Source organism: Chelonoidis abingdonii, chromosome 14 (genome assembly GCF_003597395.2).
Source record: "Chelonoidis abingdonii isolate Lonesome George chromosome 14, CheloAbing_2.0, whole genome shotgun sequence".
In the NCBI taxonomy this organism is placed as follows: Eukaryota; Metazoa; Chordata; order Testudines; family Testudinidae; genus Chelonoidis; species Chelonoidis abingdonii.
Genome location: NC_133782.1, coordinates 1536976 through 1560943, shown reverse-complemented (window position 1 = coordinate 1560943; position 23968 = coordinate 1536976). Strand labels below are relative to the sequence as shown.

General features: G+C 49.8%; 3 protein-coding genes across 5 annotated transcripts in view; 1 reads left to right on the top strand and 2 right to left on the bottom strand.

The window, feature by feature from the left end:
- Positions 1-3763, bottom strand: part of RPRD1B (regulation of nuclear pre-mRNA domain containing 1B) — a 51392-nt gene extending 47629 nt beyond the window's left edge. The window contains exon 1 of one of the 2 annotated variants that reach the window (XM_032762422.2): positions 3299-3763. In XM_032762422.2, coding sequence (XP_032618313.1) covers positions 3299-3449 — 151 coding nt within the window. In that variant the 5' untranslated portion in view covers positions 3450-3763. The remainder of the gene's footprint in view (positions 1-3298) is intronic. The other variant, XM_032762421.2, reaches the window with a different exon arrangement.
- CDK5RAP1 (CDK5RAP1 mitochondrial tRNA methylthiotransferase) overlaps positions 1-23968 on the bottom strand; it is a 289907-nt gene that overhangs the window by 228524 nt on the left and 37415 nt on the right. The window lies entirely within an intron of this gene.
- On the top strand, positions 3800-22904 carry TTI1 (TELO2 interacting protein 1). Of its 2 annotated transcripts, none has more exons than XM_032762420.2 (8): positions 3800-3966; positions 6703-9044; positions 10581-10784; positions 11651-11799; positions 12275-12415; positions 13991-14195; positions 14983-15070; positions 22060-22904. In XM_032762420.2, the coding sequence occupies exons 2-8, from the start codon at positions 6743-6745 to the stop codon at positions 22322-22324; spliced, it is 3354 nt and encodes a 1117-aa protein (XP_032618311.1). In that variant the 5' UTR covers positions 3800-3966; positions 6703-6742; the 3' UTR covers positions 22325-22904. The 2 variants fall into 2 exon arrangements, with proteins under 2 accessions (XP_032618311.1, XP_074928242.1); XM_075072141.1 differs by having other exon boundaries at positions 3815-3947.

The window sequence follows — 23968 nt, the reverse complement described above, 5'->3', positions numbered from 1 at the left end:
TTATCAAAATCAATTTTTCTAATCCATGCTACATGGAAATAGCTATTAGCAATGTGTTTCTTCTCAGTCCCACAAAAGTTAGCTATTTCCATTCATCACAATTAGTCAATGCCAACAGACCTCATATTCTGAAGAGCAGAATCTACAGGAGACAAACTCTCTAGTATAATATAGCTTTGCATATATTCAACATGACAATTGAGAATTTACATACACAAGAGTCAGGAAATTCAGCTATGGTTCCCACAGCAAGCTTAACTCAGCTCTTTCAAATACATAGTCTTTTCTATTACCATATATGGTGACACCTAATACCTTATATAAGTGCAGGACTAACAAAATCTTGCCAAGTAAAGGGCATGCAGCTAGATTATCGATTTCTGCAGATTCTAAGCTTTCATGTTTAAAAACTTCCAAATGTGACTCCATGCAACCCTATCTACCTCAATTGGCAAAAAAACCCCTACCCTATCTGCAACAAGGAACAAAAATGAAATTAACAAAACTCTGGTCAGTTTCACATCTATTCATAAGAACAGCCATACTGGATCAGCCCAAAGGTTCATCCAGCCCAGTATCCTGTCTACCAACAGTGGCCAATGCCAGGTGCCCCAGAGGAAGTGAACCTAATAGGTAATGACCAAGGGATCTCTCTCCTGCCATCAGGCTCCACTCTCTGACAAACAGAGGCTAGGGACACCATTGCTTACCCATTCTGGCTAACAGCCATTAATGGACTTAAATTCATGGAGGTTATCTAGTTCTCTTTTAAACCCTGTTATAGTCCTAGCCTTCACAACCTCCTCAGGCAAGGAGTTCCACAGGTTGACTGTGTGCTGTGTGAAGAAGAACTTCCTTTTATTTGTTTTAAACCTGCTGCCCATTAATTTCATTTGGTGGCCCCCAGTTCTTAGATTATGGGAACAAGTAAATAACTTTTCCTTATTCACTTTCTCCACACCACTCATGATTTTAATATACCTCTATCATATCCCCCCCTTAGTCTCCTCTTTTCCAAGATGAAAAGTCCTAACCTCTTTAAACTCACCTCATATGGGACCCATTCCAAACACCTAATCATTTTAGATGCCCTTTTCTGAACTTTTTCTAATGCCAGTATATCTTTGAGATGAGGAGACCACATTTCTACACCGTATTCAAGATGTGGGCGTACCTTATATAAGGGCAATAATATATTCTCAGTCTTATTCTCTATCCCCCTATTTAATGATTCCTAACATCCCGTTTGCTTTTTTGACTGCCGCTGCACACTGCATGGACGTCATCATCAGAGAACTATCCATAATGACTCTAAGATCTTTCTCCTGATTCGCTGTAGCTAAATTAGCCCCCATCTTATTGTATGTATAGATGAGGTTATTTTTTCCAGTGTGCATTACTTTACATTTATCCATATAAAATTTCATTTGCCATTTTGTTGCCCAATCATTTAGTTTTGTGAGATTTTTTTGAAGTTCTTCACAGTCTGCTTTGGTCTTGACTATTTTGGTCTTGACTATTTTGGTCTTGACACGGTTGTAAACTGCAAGAGTGAAACTGAGTCTTGTTAAACTTCACTCTGATTCTCTTTGAGGAAACTATAAGCATATGGGATTTGTCTACACAGCCTTTTGGAGTAGGCAAAAGCAAACCTCCCAGATTGGACTGAAACTGGCTAGCAGGGTTTGCGCTAGCGCTCCAAAAATTGCTATATAGAAAGCACTTTGTTCTACCCCCTAGGCATCAGACTCAGATGCAACTTCAAAGTGCTGTCTATACAGCAATTTTTGGAGCATTTGCACAAGCCCCACCAGCCCAAGTCTGCAGATCCAGACAGGGAGGCTCATTGCAAAATGCAGTGTAAACATTAGAAAGGTAGACACTGGATGAATTCCCAGGAAAAGAAAGCCCCCAAAAATGTCCATGTAAGGCCACCACACACTTCTACCATATAGCTGTCCCCAAAGAATAGGTATATTGTAAAAATACCATGAGTTCAAAACAAAACAGCTGATAGACTACTCTGACAATGTTATGAATACATTTTCCTTAAAATCATAGAAATAAGTATTATGATCTGGGTATCTGATCCTGCAAAATGCTGAGGACTTCAACAGATTAAGAGAGCCATCTACATCAATTTTGCTTCCAGCAAATAAGCCAGTTATTTCTTAACAACATTTCTGGGCTCTATACATCAAGGAACCTGTATTAATAGTATGAATCTGTGTGTAGATAGATAGATACAGACACACACACACTAATATAGCACCCCAGGAACATATTTTATAATTATTAAACAAATCAATTCCCCCCCCCCCCCCATCATTTATCAGTAATTCCTTTTCCATTTGGCATGCCATTCAAATTTAATTGAAACGCCTTTTGCAACTACCAGTGAGATATTTAAGAGAGTGAATAAAAGGATCTAAGAGCACAAACAAACTAACAGTCACAGGCTCTCTAAAACCTAAAAAAAATTATTCCTACCCAACGCAATACACTGAAGGCAGTGGGGTTCCACAGGTATCATTTTAAGACAACAGGACTACACAGGTGTAACTGAGCCTGATGCTCAAAATGGAAAAACAGTAAATCCTGCCTTAGAGACAACCTCTGAAGAGAGACCATCTGTCACAAGCAACTACTTGCCGAGGTCACGAGAGAGCACCTCTTACAGGTGACCACTTCTGCTAACTCCCATGAATGGTCGCTCTTGGCAGGTTTTACTGTAGCACAGCTGACTCGCAGGGCTTGTCCACATAAAGTTTTTGCACAAAGCTAACTAAGTCAGTGCAGCCTTCTAGTATGGATGCAGTTAAGCTGGTTTAAAGTGTTCACATCAACGACATATATAGAAACTTTTAAAATCTAGGTATATTTCATCCCACCTCAGCACGTGCAGGGGGTGGAGTATAAGATTTCTTGAGGTCCCTTACAGCCGCACACGCCTCTGAGTCTCCATTAAAGCGACATCCAAAGTAGGGGCTTGCCCCAACTTAGTAAAGGGGGTTCTCAAAGCCCTTTTCAGGCGGGAAGCGCACTGGAAAGAGGGAGCCAGGAGGACTGAGACACGAGCGCCCAGCCAAGGGGCGGCCCGCCAAGGAGGGGACACTCCAGCCCCGGCACCTGCGAGCGCGATGGGGCGGGAGGAGCCGAGCGGCTCCGGAGCAGGCCAGAGCCCGGGGGTGCAGGACGCTAGGTACCGACCCAGGCTGGCCTGGCCCAGTGTCTGGGGCTCCGGCGCGGTGTCCCGTGGGGATCCCGCAGCCTCCCGCCCCGGACCCGGACCCGGTACCTTTGCGCAGCTCCCGGTGCCACACGGAGACGATGGGCCCTGCGTGCTTGCGGTGGTGGATGAGCCACAGCGACAGGGTCTGGACGCTCTGCTGGGAGTTGCTCAGCTCCGAGAGCTTCTTCTCCAGGGCCGACTCCGAGAAGGAGGACATGGCGCCGCCCGGCCCGGCCCCGGGGCCTGCTCAGCCCGGGGGAGGGGGCGCGGCGGGGCCTCACCAACAACAAACCGCCACCGCTGCCACAAGATGGCCACCCGACCTCTCACCCCGCCTCGGCGGGTCAAAGGGCCACATGCTACGGGTCGCCAGGCGGGAAGAGAGACCACCCGCGTGTCCAGTTATAGCTCACACATCACACTGGGCCGGAGGCAAGCGCGGGCGCGGGAAAGAGGAGCATGCGCAGTGACTCCAGCCGAGACTTTTCTAACCTTCACCCGGCGCCAGCCGAGGACGCATGCGCTGTATGCCTAACTGAGCCCTATTTCAAAACTCCGAGACGCCAGTTGCGCATGCGCATTGCGCTCACCTGAGACTTTTCTTGTTTCTCCTTCCTGCCTAGACAAGTGGGGGAGTTTTTTCACTTTACTCCTGAGTTGGATGGTCGGAGGTTGCTCACGTTACTTCCGGCATGTGCCGCCCACCCCCTATGATGTGAGTGTGACTGGAGCAGGTAGGAGATGGGGGTCGTGGAGGGTCCTCTGCGGCTCTGCCTCCAAGCTGGGGCTCCTGCCCGCCAGCTCCGTGCAGGGGGCAGGGATTCGGGGGGGCTCCTGGGCCTCCCCAGCTCCGTGCAGGGGGCAGGGATTCAGGGGGGGCTCCTGGGCCTCCCCAGCTCCGTGCAGGGGGCAGGGATTCACGGGGGGCTCTTGCCCCCCCAGCTCCGTGCAGGGGGCAGGGATTCACGGGGGGGTAGGGGCTCCTGAGCCTCCCCAGCTCCGTGCAGGGGGCAGGGATTCACGGGGGGCAGGAGCTCCTGAGCCTCCCCAGCTCCGTGCAGGGGGCAGGGATTCACGTGGGGGGGTAGAGGCTCCTTCCTCCCCCAGCTCCGTGCAGGGGGCAGGGATTCACGTCAGGATAGGGGCTCCTGCCCCCCCCCCAGCTCCATGCAGGGGGCAGGGGCTCCTGGGCCTCCCCAGTTCCGTACAGGGGGCAGAGATTCACTTGGGGGGGGCAGGGGCTCCCCCAAGGCAGGACAGTCCCAGGCCTCTTCGGGAGAGGCTTCATGGCTGGGCTCGGCCGAGGCTTCATGGCTGCTGTAAGTGCCACAGGGGTCAGGGGAGAGCAGAAGGGGTGGGGGGAGTCTTCCTTGTTTATTACCCTGCTTGGCATCTTGGAGCCGCTTGGTTGGGTGCCCCCCACCCACCCCTACAAGCTTACAGATAGATGGTGTAAGCAGAGAGATTCAGCCCGAGGCTGTAGTTACCAGGTCGGGCACTTGTGTAGAGACAGCCTGAGGCATGGCCTTCACCTCCTGGGCCATGCACCTGTGAATGTAATGAGTTCCTCAGGAGCATCTGTCAGTGCCACTGAGTGATCCCACCCACTCGGGCTTTTTGGAGGAGTTGGGGTCAGAGGTTTACCTGTCAACTTCTCATTAGGGAGACAAGGTGGGTGCAGTAATATATTGCACCAACTTCTGTTGGTGAAAAAGACAAGCTGTTAAGCTTACACAGAGCTCTTCTTCTGGTCTGGGGAAGGTACACAGGGTGTCACAGTGAAATACAAGGTGAAACAGATTGTTTCGCATAAGTAGTCAGCACATATTTTAAGGGCTCCTTCAAGGTGAAGTGGCTGGTTGACATAGGGAGATTGAGGGACGCTGGAGAGAGGTTAGTGGGTTATAAAATGATGTAATAAGCCATAAATCCCATATTTGTATTCAGCCCATTATTTTAAGAGTCTAACAAAGTTACAAATGTAAGCTCCCAGACTCATCTTTAGAAGGTGTTGCGCAGGTTTTCTTTGGGAATGAGGAGTAAGAGATCATATACAGAGTGATCGCTTTACAAAGAGCATTCACCCCTGGGTGATGTGGTGGTGGTATCTTTTACCATTTTCCAGTGTGACTTCATTTGAATGCATAGTGATTGTCTGTTTCCCCCCACATGCAGTAGTTGTTGTTGGGGCATTTAGTGCACTGGATAAGGTACACCACATGTTGTGACAGGCATGTGTAGGTCATGAAAGGGGGGTCGTGAGGGCTATTGATCAGTAAAGATATGTCTACAGGTTTTGTATCAGTTGTTCTGGCAAGGTCTGGTTCTGCTTTGAAATGCTGGGTCTTGATCTATGGGGAGCTTGCTTCTGATGATGAGCTTGGAGAAGTTGGGGGTTGTTTGAACGCTAGAAGAGACGTGGTCCCCCAGACGTATTGGTTGTAACTGTTTGATGATGCCCTGTATGGGTTCCAGCATGGAACAGCCTACATACTAATGCTCAGACACCAGAGCACACTAATCAATCAGCAGAATCCTACCACTACCCTATCGTGCATATCCAGTATATCAACCCACCTTTGTTCTGCACTTTAGCTCAGCAGGCTCAAGCTGGGGCCTACAAGCATATGCACTGCCATATCCCTACTATGCTAGAATATGACTTTTGTTCTAAGAGTTTGCCTTCATGGCTCCTGACCAAAGACCAGATTTTTAAAGACACTCAAGCACCTCCAGCTGCAGATAAAATCCTATTAGGTATTTAAGAAGCATTTAGATCCCTTTGATGTTCTGAAAATCCCACTAGGCTGCTGTCTGCATCTGGAAGTATCTAGGTACCTTTAAAAATCTGTCCTCACAATTACAATCCTCTTTGGTTACACTCATGCTTAAAGTGTTTTTGAAAACCAAAGTTAAACACTGCTGTAAATCTGGTTGAGATGGAGCCAAACACTGGAGAAACAGGACTCAACCCATCCTGCCAGAAACTAAAGAGAAATGTTGAACAAAACAAACATTCACTATATGTCAGCTAAGAAACTGCCCTCATCCCCTGGGTCTATAGCTGCTGAGTTATACCTGCTGTGTTAAATAAATCATTACTGATGATTGCTTTTTTTCTTCGAGTCAGACCATTTTCACACAAACACATTAAGTTATAGATTTCTATAGGTAAGGGTGAATGGGAGGGAAGTATATAATACTAATAATAACTCCAAGCTCTTATATAATGCTTTTCATCCATGGGGCTTAAAGCACTTTTACTTGGAAGCCTAAAGAGCTCCTGTATAATAATCGGAATGCTTTTTATACCACTTAGAGAGAAATGAATGGAATTACCTTTTGCTTTGCAATAGACACTGTCACACTTTTCTGAGCACAGTAGGTCTGGCTAATCAGAAGGAACAGATTGCAATTGTTTTAATGCTGCTTTCATTGAAGCAAGTATTGCTTTTCTTTCCTTCCTGCAGGATGATAACTACAGACACATAAGAAGAGGATTGCTGGACAATGGCAGTTTTTGATACCCCACAAGAAGCGTTCAGGATCTTGCGCCCAGTTTGTGTACAGCTAACAAAGGTGCAGACTACCGAGAATGTGGAATGCTTGCAGGCTCAGCTGCAGACAGTCAGTGACTCTGCTCTGCAGGAACTGCAGGAGTATATCCTTTTCCCATTGAGGTTCACCCTGAAGACCCCAGGACCCAAACGGGAGAGACTTGTCCAGAGTGTGGTGCAGTGCATCACGTCCATCCTTTCAACAACATGTGTGAAGAAGCAGGACCTTCTTCAGGAGCTTTTTTCTGAGCTCTGCCTGTGTCTATCTTCTCCATCTGGTTTGCAGTCACCAGCCCCGCTCTCGGAGGAATTAAAACTGACTGTAATCCAAGCACTCCAGGTCCTGATGCATTCAGCTTATGGGGACATTATCCTTACTTTGTATCAGCCTTCTACCCTTCCTCACTTAGGATTTGCTGTATCTTTGCTTTTGGCCTTGGCAGAACAAGAAAAAGCAAAGCAAATTAAGCTGGCTGCCTTAAAGTGTTTACAGGTCCTAATTCTGCAGTGTGACTGCCAGGAGCATCATAGACTCCTAGACACGGTTGAAACAAGACAATGTGGGAATCTGTTTGCGTCTTTTCTACCTGGGATCTCTACAGCCCTGTCCCGGGTTATTACTGGAGACATCAAACAAGGTCACAGGGTCACTGTTTCTGCCATCAGGCTCTTTTATCAAACTGTCTGCTTAGTGATGGCAGATGAACAACTAGCCACAATCACACAGGATGAAGAGAAGCCTTCAGTGGAACAAAGAGTATCTGAGCTGGTGGTCCATAGAGGACCTGACTGGGTAAAAAGCACTGCAGACAAATTGTCTCTCCTTATCCACAAGATAGTTGAATTTACTTCTCTTCACCCTCACTGGAAGGTCAGGATGGAATTCGTGGAGCTAGTCCATCAGTTTATGTTGAAGTGCAGCCAGTCACTGGTAGAATCAGTTGGTCACCTGTTAAAGGCCTTGGTTGGGCTTGTTAATGATGAAAGCAGTGAGGTCCAAAGCAAGTGTCATGAGATTCTCAGGAGCATTGCAGAGCTGAGAACAGTAGTTGAGAACAGGGCTCTTGCTGACATTTTGTCAGAGAATCTGCTTTCCCTGGCCACAGCCCTTCCACGTCTGATGAATTCCCAGGATGATCAAGGCAAGTTCTCTACCTTGAGCTTATTACTCGGCTCCCTGAAGTTGCTGGGCCCCAAGGTGAACATTGTGCTCAACTCTGCAGCCCACCTCCAGCGTCTCTCCAAAGCACTGATTCAAGTTCTGGAGCTGGATGTGGCTGATGTGAAGACTGTTAGAGAAAGACTTTGGGACTCTGAAGACTCTCTAGGTGAGCCCTCGGGTTCCTTGCAGCATGGCAAAGGTCAGAAGAAATACTTCCGGTTCTTCTTTGATGAGCAGATTTTCTTGCTCATTCAGCAGATTTGCCGGGTACTTGGCTACTATGGAAACCTCTACTTGCTAGTGGATCATTTCATGGGGCTATACAATGAATCTGTGGTGTATCGGAAGCAGGCTGCCATGGTCCTCAATGAGTTGATCACAGGAGCTGCTGGACTGGGGGTTGATGTTCTTCACAAAAGGGAAACTGCAGTGAGCACGGAAGACCTTAAAGGGACCATAACATCCATCCTCGAAGAATATACTGACCAGGCAAACTGGTATCTGACCACTAGCATTGACACCGAGGGAACCAGTGATGAGTTAACTGTGAAACATTCAAGAGTACGTGCTATCCCAAGAGGGGCACACAGCAGTTCTTTGATTTCATCCTCCTCCCCTTCTTCAGACCCAAGCCCAACCATCCGCTCCATGAACAGCAATATCTGGCAGATCTGTATCCAGCTGGAGGGGGTTGGCTGCTTTGCATATGTGCTAGGGAAAGAGTTCCACTTGCTTCTAGCATCAGTCCTCTACCCTGTGCTTGAAAAGGCCGGGGACAGCAGTCTGCTCATTAGTCAGACAGCGACTGGAACCATGGTGGATATCTGCCATGCCTGTGGCTATGACTCTGTGCAAAATCTGATTAATGCTAACTCGGACTATCTGGTGAATGGGATTTCCCTAAACCTGCGTCGGGTAGCACATCAGCCTCATGCCTCGCGGGTCCTGGAGGCCATGCTCAGGCATTCGGATGCCAGCTTGCTCCCACTGGTGGAGGATGTGATCCGAGACGTCCTGTCTGCCCTTGATCAGTTTTATGACGACCGAGCTTCCTCCTTCCTTGGGGTTCTGTCCACATTAGTGGCAGCTTTAGGTATCTAAATAACCTGCCTTTTTGAATAATTTTGTCTTACTGTCACTTAAAGAATTTCCCTCTCTAACCCCTTGAACGCTGATGGAATTTTCCCATAGTTCCAGAAAGCACAACCGTTACCATATGTTGAGCTTTGGGCTGGTGAGCCAGTGGTGCTGGAACTGTGCTCGGCCCAAAGACATTCCAGACAGATTCAGCACAGAGCTGCAGGATCATGTCCCACATGCCAGCGGGTTTAGTATCGCTGAGAGTAGCTGACCCAGGGAGGGACAGCTGTGGGAAATAGCTACTCAGGAGCCAGGCATGAGAAGTCCAGTCACCAGTGGCAAGTAGGAAGCCTTTCCTGGCAAGTTTGAGGGAGAGGAAGAACAAGAGGACTAAACCATCAGATTCTGTTTAAATAAAACAAACTTTTCCTGCTCTTGCTGCAAAGAAAATGGGAACTATGGAGGCCCACAGCGAAACAGTGTCTGGGGCCTTCCATTCCAGCAGTCAGAGGAGGGTCTAGAATCTCAGACATGGATAACAAGAATATCCAGAGTTACAACACGTAATGCCGGAAAACCAATATTGGGGAGAGAGACGCCTCCCATGTCACGTTTAGGCCAGTCTCTAATTATGGGGATCATTGAGACCTTCCTGGGGTGGGGGGCAATTTTCCCCCGGGTTCTTGCCCCTTCCACCGAAGTAGAGAGACAGGACTCTAAGCTAGACAGACCTCGGAACTACCAAACTGGTTCAGACCATGTATACCATCTTTTTGCTTTCTTGCCTGGTCAAAGAAGTGTATTTTCAAATGAATCCTCTGAGTTTCAGTATTTAATCCCCCATTTGGAGAGGCCTGTGTGGTGCTGGAGAATAGTCTGAAGGTCAGTTTTAGAACCGAGTTGAGGGTATGTTTCAGTTACACACTTCCTGCCAAACTTCTCTCGCTGTACTACACCTCGCCTCGTCTTTCAGTTCACATCTGCATTATGGATTTCAACCAAACAGGAGCCCTCCTCACACCCCAGCTGGAGCACAGGGAGCCACACCATTCTCAGCACCCATTGCAGCATGAGCATGGAACAGACGGTCCCAAGCTCACTGTGATGGGTGTTGAAAAAGGCTTGGCCCTCTCTACATAAGGCACAAAAATGTTTTCAGCCCCACTTGAGGGATTGGAAGGACCCAACTGTTGCCACCAAGAGGACATTTTCCTAGGGTAGATGGACTCTTTGGGGTTGCAGCAGCAGAATCTGACACCCTTTTTGGAAGAGGAGGGATAGAGGATCAGATTTACTTCTTGTATTAACATTCTGTTGAAGCTAATGGGGATTGCCCTCTATTATGCCAGGGCTGGATTTGAGCCAGTTCCTCGCTGTAGTCCGGCTGTCTGATTGCAAGAACCTAGTTGCAAGATTCACCTCTTTCAGGTTGCTTTTGCGTCTCTGCCTCACGCTTTGTAGACAGTCTCTCTCTGTTCACAACGTCCAGGCTGCTGTGGTACATAGCTGACATGGGTTCTCAGTGACATTTCATGCCTCTCTTCTGCAGTGCAGTGGTTCATTGTGGGGAAAGGGAAGGAGCACCCACAAGAGCAGAATCTAGAGCAGCAGAGCAGCACTTCATCCCAGAAGCAGGGGGAAGGGTCTGTAATTATCCCCATGGTGCAAGAAATGGAACAGTTCTTCCTGGACTACATCAAACAGAGTCAGATTGCAGAGGGCAACCTTCCAGCCATGGAAGAGGAAGAAGAGGGTCAGTACCGGTTGTGTAACTTCGGGGTGGGATTGTGAGCTTGGTAAAGCCACTGATCTCTGGGGGGATGTGAGGGCTCAAAGCCAGGCTGGGACTCAGAATCATGAGTTCTGTGGGCTCAGCTCCATTTTGAATGGAATTAAATCCACAGAGGATGCTGGTGGGACCCTACAGTGCATTGTCTGGTGATCTGTGCTCAGTGAGGCCCAGGGAAAACCTGCCACATAGTTGTTGATCTAGTAGCAGATAACCAGGGGCCAGATTCCAGTGGTCACAGCCACAAGCCAGTCGTACCATAGTCCGCAAGTCTGGCCCTAGCTAATCCTAAGTAGGGCAAGTGCTTTGGTAGCAGGACATCTGGTGCATGGTATTCAGCATCCAAAATAGCAAAATCCTGGAAAAATTGCTGCTTTTTCCTCCCCCCTTACTGGAATTCTGTGCTCTCTTCCCTGGCTCAGGACCCCAGCACTTCTTCCCCCCCCCCCCCGCACTGACTCCAGCCAAGAAACTTTCCAGTAGGGAACATTTGCCTTCTCATTACTCTACCATGCTGGAATTCTGACCTTTAAACACCCAGGTCTTTCATTTTTAATCAAAACCAATTGGAAATAAAGGGGTCTGTGGGGGAGGACAGACTGCAAATGTCAGTCCGATAAAGGAAACTAAATCTTCCTTTCTCCTATAACAAACACACTGCTGCTGGATTTCACAAACTGGCATTTAGCCCCAGAGAGCACAGACTTTGCCGTCACAAATGCCCCAGGTCTCCTTTGGGACACTGGATAAGAGCCTTGCAGTGGGGGTGAGGCACATGCCTATGGCTCCTAGTTCATTCCCACAGCTGCCAACTGTGCCCTGTCTTCCAGAGGTGCAGGCCCCCCCAGCTGAGCCGGAGATGAATGACAGCGGTGCAGAGGGAGAGACTCCATTGCCAGCCCATGCCCAGATAGCAAAGGATGTGATGGAGAGATGTATCCATTTACTGTCCGACAAGAGTCTGCGGGTGCGGCTGAAGGTTAGCACAGCACATCCACTACACCATACCAACAGGAAGCACCACAGGGCCCAGCCTTGCAGAGGCTCAGGGTGCCCATTATGGGGACTATTACCTTGTGCTGGGGGGCAGGGAGGGTCACAGGACGTGCCAGACATGCCACTAGGACGAGACCAGTCCCACCTTGATGTCTCACCGCTGCCAGGCAGAGGCTCCAAGTGCTGACAAGCCTCAGTCTAGATAAAGAGAGGGAAAGAGGAGGCTGCCTTGCACCAAGGAGACTGACTCAGCCTTGCTAACAGCTTAGTGTCAGGCATCAGGACTTGATAACTTGTCCTGTGACAGGTAGAGCCCACCCATTCCTGCCCCGTGGCTTTCCTCCCCAGGTCAGGGAGAGGCAGAGGTGGATCCCATTGCTTTAGATTCATCCTCTGCTTTCCAGAGAGGCAGAGGGGACTGTAACAGCCTGTCAGAGCTGTGCCTTCTCCTTGTGCAGGTCCTGGACGTGCTGGAGTTCTGCGTGATTGTGCTGCACCTTCATGAAAACCATCTGCTTCCCATGGCTCATTGCGTCTGGCCGGCTCTCGTCACCCGGCTGATTAACGACGACCCGCTGGCGGTGCTCAGAGCCTTCAAGGTACGATGATGAATCTTGGCCAACGGCCTTCAAGCTGGAGCACAAAGAGCAAGCCACAGAGCTGGCGCCCTGCCACATGCAGGGCTTGGAGGATGTAGAAACGCTCACTGTACAGAATGAATTTTAAACACACAGTGCAGAGCAAAGGTGATTCCCTGCCCAGTATAGGAGCGTATCTGCAGGTACACTCTTTTAGTGCCCTTTGCCCACAAATGAGGTACTGACTCCCTCCCCGTGGGGAAGAGCTTATTAATGATTTATTTATTTGGTGCAGTGTGCTTGGCTGTGCAGGAATGGAAAAGAAGACCCATCCTTTTATAGCCTAAGGGGCTGACTGTCAGAGGCACGGTATACCCTCATGCGAGCTATGGGGTTCTGGCACCCCTGGGGGATCACCCTCGGAGACAAGAGGGTAATTCAACAGGCCCTATTCCTGGAGGGGAGGGGTTTCCTTGTGGCTGAGGCATTTGGGAGGTGGTTTTGCAGTTGCACTTAACCTTTTTATTAACCTGAGCATTTGTGTTAAAAACTGTTCCCACCCTCATCAGTCCTGCAGTGCACTCTGCCACGTTCCAGCAGCACCCTGCTCCCAGGAAGCCAGGCAATAAAACATCCATTTATGAGGATATCCGCAAGGTCACCAGCTCCCCAGGCTGACTTACCTTTCTTTTCCACCCAGGCTGAGGAGGAGCATAAAGTGTTTGCAGTGACAAATGTTAAAATGCCTCCAAAAAACCAACAGAGCCAGCACCCTAGAATTTCAGAGCTGCCCCATGATAAACTCCCCGAGTGTGCTTGGGGTAAAGGAAGAGACAAATCACTGTACAGAACAGATTTGCTTTTCAGATATTCAAGGGAGGATTATAAGCAGCAGGGAGGCCTTTAAAAGACATGAAGAATCCTTTGAAAGTGTCCATTTAAATTACAGAAGATAGAAGATGCTGCAGTGTGGCATAACTGGACCATGCCCAATGCAGGACCCCAGTTCTACAAGCTGAGCCCAGGCTGAGGACCCCAGCACGGATACGTTTTCCACCCCATTCTCTAGGGATGAGTTAGCATAAGTTACGTCATCTTCCTGTTCGTAACCCACAAACTAGTCCGTTCACTGCCTGTGTGCAGTTGCCTTAGCTCCCCTTTGCTTGCTGGCAATGCGGGCTGTTTCCGTGATGATGGCAGTTTAGCATCTTTTATCTGATCTCCAAGGTCCTTGCAGTTTTGAATGAAGCTCACGACCCACTTTGTGTGCTAAGGCAGTGATCACCCAACTGCAGATGAGGGAACTGAGGGATGGAGAAGGTTACATGACTTGCCCAAAGTAACAGGGACTCCAGGGGTGGGACCCGGCTCTTCCAGCCCCACATTTGAAGGACAAATCCCTCCTTTCTCCCTGCTCGGTTCTACGCTGGGAATACAGCCAGCGGGTTACTGTAATAACAGGTCGCGGTCCAGGGATGAACTCCCCTTTCCCCTGCTTGCTGAGGGTGTTGCTGAGTTGTGCGTTTCCGTTCTGCCCCTGCACACCACTGAGCTCCCCTCCCAGTAACCATGGGCTCAGTGGGGTTTCTTTGCTAGGTGCTATGTACCCTGGCTGAGAAGTGTGGCGATTTCCTGAAGCGACGATTCTCCAAAGACATCCTGCCCAAACTGGCCGGTTCCCTTGTCGCCCAGGCTCCAGTCAGCGCCAGAGCTGGACCTGTGTACAGCCATACTCTTGCCTTCAAGTTACAGCTGGCCGTGCTGCAGGGGCTGGGTTTGCTGTGTGAGAAGCTGGACTTGGGTGAGTACCAGGGGAGGACAGGGTCGGCTGTCTGAGATCTGTGCTCAGCCTTGCCCTCCCGTCTCTGATCTTTGTCCCTCTGCTCAGTAGACCTCATCCATCACTCTTCACAGCAGCTATGAAAGCCCATGCTCTGTCCCTGTCACATGGGATTTATTTTCTGCCCCTTCTCCAGCCTTACTCCAGCTCCATCTATTCCAGTCGTGTCTCAGCATTCACCTCTCCCCATCAGAGCCCAACATGGAGGGGCTTGTGCCCTCGACTCCCTGTGAGACAAAAGGGTGAGAAGGGCTCCTAGGACCTAGGCTCAGGATCTGACTGCTGGCCCTTCTCCCCCTCCTTGTCAGCCTGTCTGTCTCTGACCTGGCGAGGTGTCACAAGGGATTAGAACCCCTGAGCCCTGGGAGCCAGACCAGAGAGCAGCATGGCTTGGCCCTAGAACTAACCAAAATGAAGAGCTGGAATCCAGACATCCTTCCCAAACTCAGCAGGCCGGTCTCCTTTTGGGTTGGCTCCATGGAGAACCCTTCTATTCTGGCAGATCTCGGGAGCATGCTGCAGTACACTGGGCATCCTCTGGCCTTGTCGGGGAGGAGAGGCGAGTTTGCAGGGCTGAAAGCTCCTTTGCTGTCTTGATATCCTTGATGTTTTCCTTGCTATACAGCAGGCTTCTCAAGGGGATGGGGAGGAAGAGTTCTGGTTTAGACTGCGAGAGGTGCAGAAGCCCCGAATCCCATTAGTTCGTGTCAGTTATCTCCTGCCATTCCTTTCTGTCCCATTTCTGCAGGCGAGAGTGACCTGAATAAAGTAGCAGATGCCTGTCTGATTTACCTCAGTGCCAAACAACCTGTGAAACTGCAAGAGGCCGCCCGGAGGTAACAACACAGACACACACAATTCTGAATGAGGGAAGGGAGTTAGGGGAAATATGAGTCACCACCCAAAAGTGGAAGCTGAAGAGCCAGCCCATCTGCGGTGAGGAGTTTCTTTTCTAAGTTTCTCCCCACTTGCAATGAGGAGAATGTGCCTCATTTGTTTTACCCCAGCTCTGCACAGGGCTGTTCACATGCTGGGGGTCTGGATTTATACATTGGAATGTACTTGTGGAGTTGCTGCTTGTTTACTTGACTTCTCTTACTGGAGGGCTGCACTTTTCCTTGCTTTTGTAAGCCACACTGATTGCACATGCCAGGGGCTCCTTGCATCCCTCCATCCCCCCCACAAGCTCCCTCCCCATCTTCAGGGGCTCCTGCCCCCCAGTGCCTCTGCGAGCTGTCTAGTGGCTCAGATGCGCATATACCAACATCTACAAAATGTTCACAGACGTTATACTTCAGGGTAGACCAGATCCTGCCCTCCAGTGAGTCGCAAGCTTGTTGCTGCAGTGAAAAATCACTGCTGCTCTATTATGCCACCTGGAGCGTAGACAAAAGATCTCAGTCAATGAGATCTGCCCAGCTACAGAAATACACAGGGTGAATAAGAACAGAGATTCATTTTTCTGCCAGAGGAAAGGGAAGAGACTTCCCTTCCCCAAGGTTAGCCTGGGTCTCACGCAACAGGCAGAAAGCAGCCGGCATTGTGAGATTGTAGGGTGGAATATTCCTAAAAGGGAAAAAACTTGCAGGCACCTTTCCCCTGAGCGCAGGGCCCCTGGAGAGCAGGCAGAGCGTGAAAAGCTTTCGTGCAGTTGGCCAGCATCTCTGCCAGAGAGGGAAGCTGTGCAGATTTAAGCTCTCACAGGAACTGCAGCCTTCCCCTCTTAATCTGCACTGGAGGGCTGGGGAGGGGGGTTATTTTTTACCTTGGCAACTGTTGTCCTTTTCAGCAGGCTCCAGTCCCTGTCTCCAACGGATTCGTCATCTGTGGGCCAGATCCCCTGAGTTAGCGGGAGCCCCTTTCCTCTCTGTAAGCTGTGCTGGAGCAGAAAGCTTAGCTCCAGGTTTGCGCAGTACATTTGGCGCTTTAAGACCTTTAATCATTCCGCTGTGGAATAAAACAGATATGTCGAATTAGGGACCTAAGTGGTGATCAGGTCATTAGAGCCTGCTGTACGGCCTGCACAGAGGAGGATGGAATTAAGGGCATGTATAGCCTTTCACTCCAACAGTGCCTGACTTGGCCTTTGTGTTCCCCTCATACTGAAGATAAAGGTACCCTTGCCCGCCCCCCCAAGGGGCTCCAGTCATTCCGTACACCTTTATTGAACAAGGTAAGGCCCGCAGCGGACGGCCAACTCCCTGAGCACACACCTAGCTCTGGTGGCCAGCTGGAGGTTAGCGTCATGCCCGGGCATGTGAAGATTTGATCTGTGCACATCTCAGCCCTTGAAGGTTTCATGAGTCTCGTTCAATGCACAAACCTTGGCAGGCTTTTTATAAGGAAATGTAGTTCAGTCGGGTGTAGCACTGCCTCACCTGCTTTGGGACGTGGCGTTCACAGCTAACTATACCACTAGCTGTAGAAACCTGTTTTCAAAGGGGCATAACCTGGGTAACTCAAAACCAGTTTCCCCCAGAACAATGAGAGGCACTGTTCTCTCAGTAAAAAGGCTCAGCCAGACTTCAGCTTCCTGTCCCCAGCCGTTTCAGCACTAGAGCCCTTTTAAAATTACAAATGGAGATACCTATTTGTAAATAACAAAGAAAGTATTGGCCTTTATTCCCTAGTGCTTGAAAATAGCCTCAGCAGCCATCCAGCTCAGCCTTTCACAGCAGATCTCTTCACATTTAGACAGGAAGCAAGTCTGAAAATTACCAGCTGATTGGATCAAAAATTCAAAATGTTACGGTGCAGCTGAAAAGCAGGATTATAACTAGACCACCCAGGCAGCGGTAACCCTGGTGTGCTGACTAGAACCAGCTGGGGCAGTGGCACGTTACAGCTCCAAGTATAACTACTGATTGGGTTATTGGATTCATACTCATGATTTATGACCTGCCAAGACCGAGGGTCAGATTTATAGTATGACAGGATTACAAGGGACTGCAGGAGTCCTGGTGCAATCAGGTGCAACACTGCTGATGTCCTGCATGCCAGCTGGGAGTGCTTCCACCCACTCAAGAGAGGAGCGCAGAGGTTGATGGGGTGGGAGAGGGAAGGGTTAAGTGGAATCATAGCCAAGCTGCTGCAGCTGCACAAAGCAAGTGCAGGACTATCCATCAGGAACATCACCCTGCCATAGGGAGGCTGTTTGATCCTATGGTGGGAGCTGGTAGTGAACCAGTGCGATACAGTGAGTTTGGTGACTGCGTTTTCGCACAGTTCCCAGCAGGCAGAAATAGCATCTGGAAAAAAGTGAGTCACAGCACGGCTGAGGAGAGGCTACGGGGCAGCCAACAGTATGACACTGTGGCTGTCAGCTGGTGACTGCCCAGGCAGAAGTTATTGTCCCTGTAATACCCATGGGGACAGAGGAGGGGAAGGGTGAGGGGAGCTGCATGGCTCTGGATCCACCTTAGCCTGCTACCACTGTGGGTAAAGCAGCAGGAGACCCCTGGAAGGCCTCCTTTCCCTCTTCCTTCTCCGATAGGGCCCTTGCAGCTGGGCAGGGCAGGGCAGGGCTCTTTATAATTGGACATTCAACAGAAGCAAGCAAGGAGCCACAGAGGAGTCCTCCTCTTTGCCAGCCTTGATCACATTGGCCCTGGTGCTTGGCAGGGCTAAGCTCAGCACACAGGGAAAGGCAAAGCAGCAGAATGGCCTAGCTCTGCTCTGCACCAACATGATAAATTGTTCAGTGCCACTGGAACAAGCATAAGCTATTTTTGGACCTTTTCGCTCCCCAAGTTGATTACTGAGCAGTAAAGCCCCTCCCTCGCCTGGGTTTGATGGCTGTAGCTTATTGGACCTGTATTGACAGCTGTCAGTCGCAGGCTGGGCTGGAGTGCGCTAAAACAGCCACCTGCGCCAAGCACAATTCAATAAAATCACAGTTAAGTTTACAAAAAATCCAACCCCCTGGATTAACCCCAGGATTCTTTGCCATGGAAACAGAGGCCGTTTCTAAGCAACCTCAGAGTAAATTTTAAAATGTAAAAGTCAAGTTGTTATTTAAGCTGCACAGCACTCCAGGTTATCCAGAGAGAATCACTGGCCTGGGGCCATTATGGGCACACAGGGAGCTGAGTGCCTCCAGTCCTCTGGGAACCAGATAACGGTCTTGAGAGTTGCTCTCTCTGGAGCTGCTGATTGGGGAGGCGAGAGAGATGTCTTTGTTGTGAACATAAGAGGTAAGACGTGTGTACGTGCGAGGGGTGGAAAAGCTGACACTGGCTGGGTAATATTCCTGACAGCGGCTTCTGTGCTAGTCCCTGTTACCGCTGTATTACTGCTCCGTCCAGTCAGCACAGGCCGTGTGTAATGGGGCTGTTTGGATACAGCTTCCGCCCATCGGTAAGCTAAGGGCAAGGCCCAATGGACCCGGCAGTGCACCCCAGGGATTGGTGGACTCTAGTCACTGATGGGCCTGGCTAGGACCACATGTAGAGAGGAAAGACGGCTGAATCCCATCATAGAGCAGAGACTGCTCAAGCGTCTGCCCTAGCAAACCTGCTGCATCCTTACAATCTAACTTCTGGCTGTGTGATTCGTCCAGAAGGCTAGATTCTGCCCTTACCCTTTTTTCCCAGAGCACCGTGCACTGGTGCCGACACAGTTGGTCCCAGACCATCTGCAGTTTGGAGGTCAAGGTCACATTGCGTTCTAGAAGTACCACGCTGAGGTGAGGGAGCGGTGTTAGGTGTTCAGTGTAGGTAATAGTGATGTTATATCTTTTGGAGTCCCAGATGGGTTCTAAGTTAATGATGTAGATCGATTCTTTGGCCGTTTGTAGGGTAACAGGGCGTTACGTAGCAACAGGAGGATTACTTTGAAGTCTTCCTAGCATCTCCAGCTTATTCCTACACTTGTTCTAGGTTCCCAGGAAACCTCTACCCCTTCAGAGCACAGGAGGTGTCAGAAAAAACACGGTTACTCACCTTTGTAACTGTTGTTCTTCGAGATGTGTTGCTCATATCGAGCTTTTCCCAAGCACTTCTGTCTAATTGCATAGGAAGTGCGCTGACTTCAGGCATAAAAGCCCAAGCAGGGGACATTTCTGATAGACGTGGGGCTCGTGTTTGTGTGAATCGCTTGGCAGAGGATCTTTGGTTTGCATTTCAGATGAGAGGAACAGTGTCTACTGCTTCACAATGAAACAGAAACCTACTTACCTCTCTCTGTGCTTTCTCACAATTTCATTCTCCATTCCAATTATCACAGATACTCCTCTCCTCCTACACAACCCAGCTTCTTTCTGCACCTTCCCATGGGGAGGTGGAAATGATGAATTTGGGCATGCCAGTCTTTGCCTTGGCTATATCATAAATACACAATGCTCCCCCTGCAAAACAACCATGTTAAATCCAGCTCAGGCTAGGAAGGTTTTACGCTGTGTTTATTTTTTATTTACTATTTATCTAGTGCAGGGGTGGGCAAACTTTTTGGCCCGAGGCCACATTGGGGTTGCAAAACCGTATGGAGGGTCAGATAGGGAAGGCTGTGCCTCCCCAAACAGCCTGGTCCCCACCCCCTATCCTACCCCTCCCACTTCCCACCCTGATTGCCCCCCTCAGAATCCCTGACACATCCAATCCCCCTGCTCCTTGTCCCCTGACTGCCCCCTTGCGAGACCTCCCTTGCCCCTAACTGCCCCCCCAGGACCCCACCCCCATCCAACCTCCCTGCTCCCAGTCCCCTGTCTGCCCTAACCCCTATCCACACCCCCACCCCTGAAAGGTCCCCCAGGATTCCCACACCTATCCACACACACCCCTTTTTCCCATCCCTTATCCACACCTCCACCCCTGACAGGCCCCCTGGGACTCCCACACTTATCCAACCCCTCCCCCCAGAATCTCCACCCCATCCAACGCCCCCGCTCTCTGCCCCTTGGGATCCCCCACCCCTTATCCAATCCCCCAGCCCCCTTACCATGCCTCTCAGAGCAGCATGTCTGGCAGCTGCGCCACCCTGGCCAGAGCCAGACACACTGCTGTGCCACCCAGAGCGCTGCAGGGGGAGGGGCCGGGGGCTAGCCTCCCCAACTGGGAGATCAAGTGCTGGGCAGGACCAGCCCACCAGCTGGATATGACCAACAGGCTGTAGTTTGCCCACCTCTGATCTAGTGTGCGCACAGGGTGCTTCCCAGAATGCAAAGATGAGAATTCCTACAGAGCTTATGATCAAAGGCCCTGATCCTGCAGTCAGATCCTCATGGGAGGAGGGGTCCATGTCTGCAGCTCTCATTACAGGATCAGGGCCTAAGGGCCAGATTTTTAGGGTATTGGAGAGGCCTAAAGAAGTATGTAGTCACCTAGTGTGATTTTCAAAAGTGTCTAACTCCCTTTGGTTTCAATGGGAATTGGGCACAGAGACACAAATCCCTATTAGAAGTCTCTCTGCATCTTTAGGCACTAAAACCTTGGCTTTAATCCTGCCAGATGCTGGGCACCTTCAACTACTATGGATTCTCCTAGGAATAGATCGCAAGAGTGGGGCCTTAGACAATGCTGCCAACGTGGCATGTCAATTCCTGTTTTCTTTAGCCTAGCCTGTGGCCCAGGTGTGGAGATTAGTGCCAATTAAACCCAGTCTGCCTCCCATGCCTCAAAATCCTGACACAAACCAAGTCAAAGTCAAGGTGTTTGCCAGCAGGAGAATTAACAGAAGAAATAAATAAATACAAGGACTCATGCAAATTAACCCTTAGCCTCTTCACACCCCAGCAGCTCCTGCTCTGCACCAAGATCACGCTCAGCATCTCCTTCCCATGTCAGAGGCTCTGACATTGAACTGACAGGAAATTCTCCTGCAAGGTTCCCACACCAAACTTAACTCCCCCTGCCTCCCCTTTCATATTAAAATTCAAGGTGGAAGCCAGGCACACAGCAGCAAGAGCCATACAAAAAATTGCCACTTTTCTATAAAATGAAGTTTGTTACCATTTTCTGCCCCATGAAATGTGAGAGGTAGCTGGAAAAATTCAGAGGCAGCCAGCAAGGTCTCTGCCTTGGGGGGAGAATGTTTGTAGCAAATAGCATTCAGCTCCTGGAATCCCTGCCCAGCCCACCAGTCAGACCTGGCCTCTAGGACAGACTGCACCTCTCGCTTCCCAAGCAGCCATCTTGTTACCTTGCTCCTAAGCACCTGTGCAAAGGGAGGGGGCAGCTGAGCTGGGGTTAACCCCTTGCTCTCCAGGTACCAGGTAATACCTTTGCACCTTATCTCACATTTATTTGTTGGTTGAGACCAGGTCTGGGACGTACCAAATACATAAGCCATGTCCAGGATTCTAGACTAAATTCAGCAGCGTTTGTGCCCCATCTGGGTGGGCTTATTTCTAAAGTCTCTACAGCAGCAGCAAGAAATTAGCACATTTCCTTTTGGAAACCCAAAGTGCTGTTTGGCTTAATCCACGGTGCCCTCTGTGTTACCATGTGCTACTTGTATCAGTTCAGCAACCTCCCTCCACTGGTGCCTGCTTACACTGGGCTGGGACTGGCCTTCCCACTGGGCTAGGTGCTCAGCTGGTGTAAATGGCTATCGCTCCACTGACTTAAATTGAACTGCAACAATTCATGCCAGCTGAGTTAGCAACTCCCCTTGTAATGCTGGGAGCTCTCTGGCCCCGAGACCCATTAGTTTCTGACCACCTGTTGATTAATATTGTTTTGCTGAAAATAGTGACTAGGTTTCCCACCACTTGCCAATAAACATGAAACTGTTGAACTCTGTTTCTGTCGGGCTTAGCAGCCATCTTATGGCCCTGCTTATTGCTGACACCTCTGACGCTGCTTTCCTTTCTTCCCACGTCCCCCCGAAGCGTTTTCCTCCATTTGATGTGTGTGGACCCTGACGCCACCTGGCTCTTTCTGAACGAGATCTGCTGCCCTCTCCCGTATGAGCCCCCCCACCCCAGCCTCCAGCCGGTGAAGCTAGGCGGGATGGGGAGGCAACGGACCGAATTCACCGACAACGTGCTGAGCCTGCTGGGTGAGCTGCAGCGACAGGAGACAGCAACGTTTCAAGCCGGACTCCAAGAGGCACCTGAGCCGCAACCCCCCTCGCTGACCGAGGCACTGGGATAGTGGCTGGGGGAAGCGAGAAACGGCTGGTGTAAATGCAATGCTGTCTAGGAACGTCCCATCGCCTCAGACTGAATTGCTGCGGAGGAAGATGAGAGCTGCTCCTGGACTAAGACCCGACTCCCTGAGGGCAGAGTTTACAAAGGCATTTGAGGGCAAGTTAGGTGTAGCACACGGCCAGGCCTGCACTCCCCTGCATACATGTGGGGCCGAAGGGGCATGTGCATCTCAGGCTCTTTTGTGGCTAAAGAAGGAGCTTGTCAAGACGGTCCCATCCCTATTGTCAAAATGCTGGGCTGCTGCCTGGGGTCCCTGGCAGAACACCCCTGCCAGTGCTGCCCCAGGCCAAGAATGCAGCTGCATCCCCCCTGCTTCCAAGTGCGTCCCTCCTCTACCTCCCCCCACTGTACACTCGCATCCCCTTCTTCACTGATTATAAATGACGGCCTGAAACCGTGAATTGAAATTTCCTCCCCTCGCTGACCATAACTTCTCCAATATGGCAGAAACTCTCTTTGGGGTTAGAACTCTGTCTCTAGCAGTGCTTCGTATTAAAGAAATAATTAAACAAAAATCATGTTTCAAAGGAAATCCTTCACCTGCACTTCCGATAAGAGTGGAGATGATCAAACCAGCAGGGATTTAGCAGCGTTGGGGTAGTTCATATTCTGCAATTCACTCACTATGGGCAATAAAACGAGACTGGCAGGTTTTACTTCCCAGATCTCTGCCTAGATTTTTCAGGGCAGAAGGGACCATTCTGGTCATTTTGTCCTGTGGTTTTCAACCTGTGGTCTGCAGAACCCTGGGGGCCACAGACTAGGTCTAAGATTTCCAGAGGGCTCCACATCTCCAGTCAAAATTGTTTATGAGTCCACAAATGTAAAAGGGTTGAAAACCACTGATCTAATCTGACCTGCATTGCAGGCCAGAGAACATCACCCAGTAATTTCTGCATCAAGCCCATAACTTGTGGTTGAGCTAGCGCAGATGTGCTAGAAAAATAGCCAGTCTCGACTTAAAGACGGCAAGTGTTTAAGCTCCCCTACAGCCCTCGGTGAGTTGTTCTGATAGTTAATCACCGTGCCCTGTAAAAGGGGGGGGAGGGGCGGGAAATAGTTCTAGTCTGAATTTGTCTAGTGTCAGCTTCCAGCCTTGAATGTTGTTAGGCTTTTTCTGCTAAATAGCCATCACCTAGTAGCAGACGCTTCTCCAAGTAGGCTACGTGTAGACTGATCAAGTCCCTATTTAGCCTTCCCTTGGATAAACTAAAGTGAGCACCTTAAGGCACTCACCATGAGGCCTGTTTTCAGACCTCAAATCATTCTTGTAATTCTTTTGTGCATCCTGTTAAATATTTCAGCACCCAAAGCCTCTGGGTCCTGGGTAGGCTCTTTGTAGTTCAAGTATAGCATAGTGGTGCTCACTGTTTTATGGCACCTGGAAGTGCACCAAGGGTTGTATTATTTCGGCACCGCATCACCAAGGACTGTTTTGTTTGCTTGCACGATATTGCTTGTAGGCAGCAGCTAGACCGCAGAAATTATTCTGATTCAGAAAGACTGAGGCCTTTCAAAGTTAAAAACTGAGCATTACTGATGATACAAACTGCATCACAGCTGACACTGAGCATGTGGATTCCCTGCA